Raw genomic sequence first — 7,173 nt, 5'->3', positions numbered from 1 at the left:
GTAGACACCAACGATGGTAAACTTTCCCCACTTAACCCCTACGTATCCATCTCCTTTTCCCCATAAAGTACAGAGAGGAGAGATGTTATGCCATGTAATGGCAACCAAGCCGCAATTATCACCCACCCAGCGGGAGTGACCGGGCGGAACGGAGTGTGGCTCCGCAGCTACACCAATACATGAGCCACGGGCCGCCACGCTATGGACAAACAAGTCCTGAGCACGGCGGGCATGGTTCAGATTGGCCTGGAGGATTATGGCGGTGAAGGCGGGGCCGTTGCAGCCTCCTCCAGGCTGTTACTTCCTTCGGCCAATGTAATAACCATTGGCTCTTTGCTACTCTGTTCCATTGGAACTTGTCCGTCTACCTCCATGGCAGTGGTAACAGAGGAAGTCCTTATATTCGGACTTTTGTCCGGAAACACTATCTTGCCTGCTTTGGACTTCGCAGGACATGCACGTCCGCCCAATCTGTGGTTTGAAGGTCTCCCCACCTTCTTACAAACAGGGCAGACTGCGGGGGACTTGCAATCAGCTACCTTATGCCCGGAAGAACCACAGCGGAAACAATTTCCACTGCGATCTTCTTTACAAGGGCATCTCTGGCGTACGTGGCCCGACTGCAAACACCTAAAGCATTGCAGCGGGCGCGCCGCTAACAACTCAACTCTGGCCTTAGTCCAGCCAACCTGTACCCGACCTTCAAAAGCCAATTTGTTGGCAGCGTGAAGCGGGCACTGAACCCAGACGGTTCTAAGACCGTCACCTGAGAGGCGAAGTACGCCTAACTTAAATTGCGTAGGCTGGCAAGACGTAGCACCAGCCAACGCATCCATCACCTCCTGTACAGTAGCGGAGTCATCTAACCCGCGTATTCTAATCTCCGCCATCTTAACGGGTCGCTGGATTGTGACCCCCTCTAATCCTTCCAGGGCCTTAGATAATTCTTGAGCCAATACATCCGCCTTCTGCGAACCTTCGGGGCCAGAGACCTCATACATTTGGGCCCCAGTTGCAGCCCTTCTAGGCCTTACCTGACTAATTCCCAGACTGGCCAGATCAATTTTGCTTTTGGCCAATCTAAGGACATCGCCGCTTTTGTCTGGAGGGCAGTTTATTACAACCGCCGCTGCCCGCGGAGGTTTCCGCTTGTTCGCTGCCTTCTTCTTTCCAGCAGATTTAACAGGGGCGTTGGAATTCCCCTGTTTCCGTCCCACAGGTGTCCTTGAAGATTTCCTGGCCTTCAAAGTCTTCTTTTTATCTTCCACGGAAGAAGAGATGGTCGTCTTCTTCCTCGTTTTCCTACCGACCACCGCAGTCCATGACTCGGTTGATCGAGTAACAGCGCTGGTTTCCGCGCTTACGCCTGATGTCTTCTTCCTAGAAAGAGGTACTGGCGGAGGCATCCGGGACCTATCTTTATCTCGGTCTACCTTCCCACTTGTGGCAGCTGTAGAGCCACTCTTCTTTCCTGACTTCTCCGCCGCAGGTTGCGGAGCTAATACGGAACTCTTCTTAGTACCGCCTTTAGAAGGCTTTTGCCTTCCAGAGGAGAGGGGAACAGCAGAGATCTCTGTCTCGGCTTCCATACCGTCAAAGTCTGGATTCGAAGTACCAAAGTTTGGAACTAATGAGCCAAATTTCTTCTCGCACCATTTATTAAATAGGCCGTCAAAGCGCTTAAGTAACGCTTCTTCAGCCTCCTCCATTGTTGGAGAAGAATTCCTCGTTGCTCTCGATCTGAGAGTTCGTGATGTACTCGGCACATCACGCAAGTCCTGGGCTGGAAGCTCCGCTGCTCTTGACCTAAGGCTTCGAATCTCTTCCTTGAGATTTCGGATTTCCTTCTTGGCTTCATCCAGCTCTTTTACTAATGTAAAAGACTCCGAAACAACTTCTTGTGCAGGCCTCCTGGCCGATTTAGAAGCCATAATGGCAAGACTAGCACTTGTCTTGCAGGCTGCAGTCTTCAACTCTTTTATAAGAGTGCCCTTAAGGCCTTTGGAGACACATGCCACCTTTATCACTTGATTCATGGCCTCAAAGGCCCTCGCAGTTAAATCTTCAAGAGGAGCTTCTCTAAGGTCCTCCATATACCGCTCGATCATGTTATCCGTAGATACACGGATTTTTTCCGGCAACGAGCTAGAAGGGTCAAGTATCCTCTTGGTTTCCTCGAGGTCAGACATCTTCTTCTCAGCCTCCACTAGACGTAGCTTGGCGGACGCCAATCCTACGTATTCTCCCGTAGTGGGAGGACGTCCCCTTTTACGAGTACTCATGGTGGACAAATCAAAGTCCACCGAGGAGTCGTCTTCAACATCCGTAACACATATCGTGTCGGATTGTATGTCCGTCGTGGCATTGGACATTATAGAGGGCGTGGGTGAACTTGCCCTTGACGTTCTCAACCTCTCGACTAAGGGAGCTAAATAAGGTGACGTCCTCATCGCATCCCTCTTTTTGCTCGCTGGACCAGGCCTCTTGGCCTTTCCAAGGCTCGAACCACCTATCATCGCACCATCTATCATCGCAGACGCTATTTCCTCTGTTGCCCCTGCGGAGCAAGCAACAGATGGCCCATCATGTGATGACGACGGGAGGGAGCTGGGACAGCACTCCCTCGCGCCGACTCCTGAGGGTCCGGTCCCCCTGGAGTGGTAAGTCTTTCTTATTTTGGGCCGACATTTTCATAGTTCAAAATAAGGTGGTTTGTATAAGGTTTGCTCCCCTAGGCCGGTTGGGTGCCATCCCTAACGACCCCGGCCTGGCCGACTCCCTAAACTCGCGGCGCGTGGGCCCCGCCTCGGAATAAGTCCGAGCGGCCCCACGCCCGCCCACACAGCTCCGAAGAGCACAGGAACAGGAAGGAAGGAAGGAAGGAAAGGAAGGAATAAGAGATAAACAAAAATACAAAAAACAAAACAAACATAATAACACAAAACAAAAACCCCTAAACCCCCAAAACCCTCCCCCATAACCCCCGTTCCCCACACCTTGCCGGAGGAGGTCTTAGACCATCCTAACGACCCCGGCGGGCCGGGCGTTTGAATTCCGGGTCGCCATCCCTTACCACCTTGGGGGGAATAATACCCACCCTCTCGGCGAAGTGGTCGCCGGGCTCAGGGAACACCTCCGGGAACGCCAAGTCCCGTACCGCGGATCCCAGCCCTGAGAAGGACTGTTCACCGCGGCCCCTGAAGGTTTGTACCTCCCACGGCTCGAGTACATGCTGTACTCGAAGTGCAATGCCAGGGAGGTACTGTGCGCTCTTAGTAGGACCGAACCTCCCCGCCGGGCCCTCCCCGGGACTAAGTCCCAGGTACTGCCCCAGCGGATCGTTGATTCGATCCCTTAAGCCCTCTCACCACGACAAGGTGGCGCACAACGAGAGGGAACCTAACCTAACCTTTTTTTTTTTTTTTTTTTTTTTTTATAGTGGGGGAATGCACTCTTTACACATACCCTCTCCCTGGGGAAGGGAGAGGGGTATGTCGGGCTCAGGTCTTATGCCGCGAGGCTGCCCACTACCGACTAAACCCCCACTTTTGCCCGCATATGGTGCCGTGACTGATGGGGAGGTTGAGGAATCACGTGCGTATACTTCTCAACCTCCCCGGCACCGACCCACCCGATGACTTGGGTGGGTCCCCCGCGCTGCCGCTCATTGGACTTAGAGCGGCAGGGCCCGCATTTGTGTGGCGGGCCGGCTTCTCTAAAATAGTCGCGTCTGGCTTGCGACTAACTATCTTCTTTGAAGGCGAGACTGGGAGAGCTCCCAGCCTCTTAATATTTCCTGGCCTCGCTCTTCTTGAGGCGAGGGAGAGACGCCCTCCCGCTGAGTTATAACTTGGCGGGGGAAGACTCGTCCCCGCCTTACTGTCATCTCTGTGTGCTGTTGGAGTTCAGACGCGAACTCCGACGCACAAGTTGAGTGGCGCCACCGTTTGGGCCAGGAAGGAGGGGAGGCTTGCGCCCGTCCCTACCTCCAACCCGGCGCGCACGATGGACGCCTGTTGGGGCATGATTGCCCTGCGACGATGTCTGTCCTACGCCTGGAGTGGAGTTCACCGGCTGTCCTCTTCTTTGGCGTTCAGCGTCCTCCTTGGCACTCATGACACGCCCCGCGAATGTATGGAAGGCCTTGTATGCCTCCTCGTCGTCCACCATCTTCTTCATTATAGCCGGAAGGGATAAGTTGCATCCTGTCTTCCGGATAAGGTCAGCTCTCTCTTCTTGCCACGCAAGACATCCTTCTAGGGTGTGCTGCGCGTCGTCTCGGGGTGCCTCACAGTGATGACACCTTACAGATTCCTCCTTACCAATACGACGCAGGTAGGAGGCGAAGCAGCCGTGCCCCGACACCACCTGCGCTGCATGGAAGGAGAGTCTTCGCTTTACGGCAAGCCACTCTTCCAAAATTGGCTCTACTGCGCCAACTACTCGGCCTCCTTCTACCCTTACTTGGGCGCGTAAACGCGCTTTCCACGCCTTAAGTGTCTTAGCACGGTAATACAACCTAACCCGATTTTTGATGATCGGGGTCGGCCGTACACCGTGCTTTCTCTCGAACTTCCTAAGTCCCTCGTATACTCGGGAGTGCTCCGTCGCTGTCAGGTCCAATGGTGGAACTCCTGCTAATACCGCAGCCGCTGCTCGCGACACGGTGCGGTATACTCGCGCCGACCTGACATTGACCAGATGGAAGGCTTTCTCTAAAGCCGTACGACCACTTCTGGACAATGCCAGGTCATTCGCCCACACCGGCGCTCCATACATTACAATAGACCGCACCGTGTTCGCATATAGTTGTCTTGCTGCTCCACTGGGCCCCCCTAAGTTAGGGAGAATGCCTCTCAAGGCCGTTGCGCTGGATGCGGCCTTTGCAGCAATTGTGGTGATGTGCTCACGAAACGCCCACTGTCCATCGATGAGGAGTCCTAGATACTTGACGGTGGGTGTTACGATGACTTCCGCCGAGTCCAGGAATACTTTATTGTATGGCGGAGGGCCCTGAGCTTTGTTGTAGAACCACAGGGCCTCCGTTTTATTCATCGCCACCTCTAGGCCAAGTTTCCTGATGGCCGTTAGAACAGCTTGAGTTGCTACCTGAGCCCTAGCACGGGCCTCCTGCCAATTATCTCCTCCGGCTAACACTATGGTGTCATCGGCGTAACATAAAGTGTGACAGCCGGGAGGTAGAGCGACGTGAAGTACCGCGTTGTACCCCAGGTTCCATAGTAAAGGTCCTAGAACAGACCCTTGGGGTACCCCGCGGCGCAGTAACTTCTCTCGTGTGTTGCCATCACGGTCCTTGTACGTGATGGACCTGTTTACGAAATACTCTCTCACGGCGGCTTGTAAATATGTTGGAATCCTGTGCCGCCGGAGGGCCTCCATTATTGCCTCCCAGGGAGGGAGTTAAAAGCATTTGAAATGTCTATCAAGATGCCCATGGCGACTCCCCCTGGGAAGTTATTTCCTCTGAGAGAGATCTCAGCCGCAGGATTGCGTCTACTGTCGACAGTCCCTCTCGAAAGCCATATTGAGAGGCGCTCAGATTTGGGCCTACCTCTTTTAAGTGCTGAACGAGGCGGTTTGCTATTACTCTTTCCAAGAGTTTCCCTGCCTCGTCCAGCAAACAAATAGGGCGAAAGGAAGACGGTGCGTTGTCTTCTTTGCCCTTCTTCTTAAGAAGAACCAGTCTAGCGCACTTCCACTGTTGTGGAAAGGCTTGTTCTTTTAAGCATCTATCCAGAAGATGCTTGAGTTTGTCTCCTATTAATGGTAGAGCAAGGGACAGAATCTTCTTTTGTATGCCATCAGGGCCTGGCGCAGTATTGCCCTTGAGACTTCTTCTTACCGCTACACCAAACTCCTCTTCTTCCAGTGACGGAATTTCCTCGCGTTGACTGATAAACCGGCCAGTAGTAAAGTCTTCGGGCCTTGGTCCCCGGGGAGCGTCCGGGAACAAAGAGTTCACCACTTCACGGATGAGAGTCGGGTCCAAAGTTTCAGTAACCGAGGGGGCCGGCGTTCTTAGCTTCTTCGTCACTATCTTATACGCCAACCCCCACGGGTCGTCGTCTAAGTCTTGAAGAAGGCTTTCCCAGGCCTCAGTTTTGGCCTTCCGGATTGCCGTACGCAAGTCTTTCCTTGCCGCCTTATAAATGTCTAAAGCCGCAAGTCTGCCAGGTTTGTCGCGGCAGCGCGTGACTTCTCTCCTCTTCTGTGTAGCTTCTCGACGCAACTCCGCGATGTTTTCATTCCACCAGTAGGCGGAGCGCCGAGGGTTACGTCGGACTTTCGGCATGGAAGCGTTGCAAGCATTGGTGATCTCTTCCATGAACCAATCAGCCTCGCTCTGGACTGATGTAACGGAGCGGGTGTTCTGGCTCTCTCTACTCCAGCATGAAACCTCGAGAGAGGCTCTGAAGACATCCTCTCTGATTTTCTTGGACGCCCATCTTGACTCGGAAGGACGTCTTCTATTTCTTGCAGGTGTGGCTTGAAGCCCGAACTTTACAGATATGTATCTATGATCTGACAAATGTTCAAGCTCTGTAGCCACCCTCCATTGCCGCACTAAGTTCGCGGCCGCAGGGGAAGCCCATGTGAGATCTATCACAGACTCCCCCTGTGCCCGAATACACGTCGAGACCTTGCCTTTATTTAGCAGGACAAGATCCCACGAAGCCGCCCATTCCTCGAGGATTTTCCCTCGTTTGTTTGTTAGCCGGGAACCCCAAGCCGTAGACCAGGCATTGAAGTCCCCGGCCAACACCACGGGAAGTGGCCGAAGTCCGCCGATGCACACGCCGATCTCCTCCAACCATTCTTCGTACTCCGTAGAAGAGCCCGATGGTGGCAAGTATGTGCCAACTACAGCAAACGGGCCCCAATGTACCGCGGCGAAATGCCGACCACGGCCGATGGGAGCGCAGGGGGGTGCTCCTTGCCACCACCTCCACGTCAGCGCCACCGTCTTCGTCTCGTCCTCTATCCAGGATGGGTGGTTCTCGGGGATGCGGTGTGGCTCCGAGATCACTCCTAGTGTGCTGCCAGTCTCGGCCATCGTATGCAAGAACAGATCTTGCGCAGGGCGAGAGTGGCCAATGTTTGCCTGAAGAAGCGAAAGGGCCATTAGATAACGGCAGGTTGTCTTCCCTCCTC

At 53.9% G+C, this 7,173-nt stretch overlaps 1 protein-coding gene across 1 annotated transcript; it reads right to left on the bottom strand.

Annotated features, from left to right (window-relative positions):
* Positions 1–254: 254 nt before the first annotated feature.
* On the bottom strand, positions 255–2,531 carry LOC139113004 (uncharacterized). The gene has a single exon (XM_070673910.1). It carries the CDS (start codon positions 2,529–2,531, stop codon positions 255–257), a length of 2,277 nt encoding a protein of 758 aa, XP_070530011.1.
* Positions 2,532–7,173: the final 4,642 nt, after the last annotated feature.

This window comes from Cardiocondyla obscurior, unplaced genomic scaffold (genome assembly GCF_019399895.1).
Source record: "Cardiocondyla obscurior isolate alpha-2009 unplaced genomic scaffold, Cobs3.1 scaffold88_0_59476, whole genome shotgun sequence".
Taxonomy (NCBI): Eukaryota; Metazoa; Arthropoda; class Insecta; order Hymenoptera; family Formicidae; genus Cardiocondyla; species Cardiocondyla obscurior.
The sequence above is the reverse complement of the archived record's forward strand: the minus strand, read 5'-3'. Positions and strand labels throughout refer to the sequence as shown.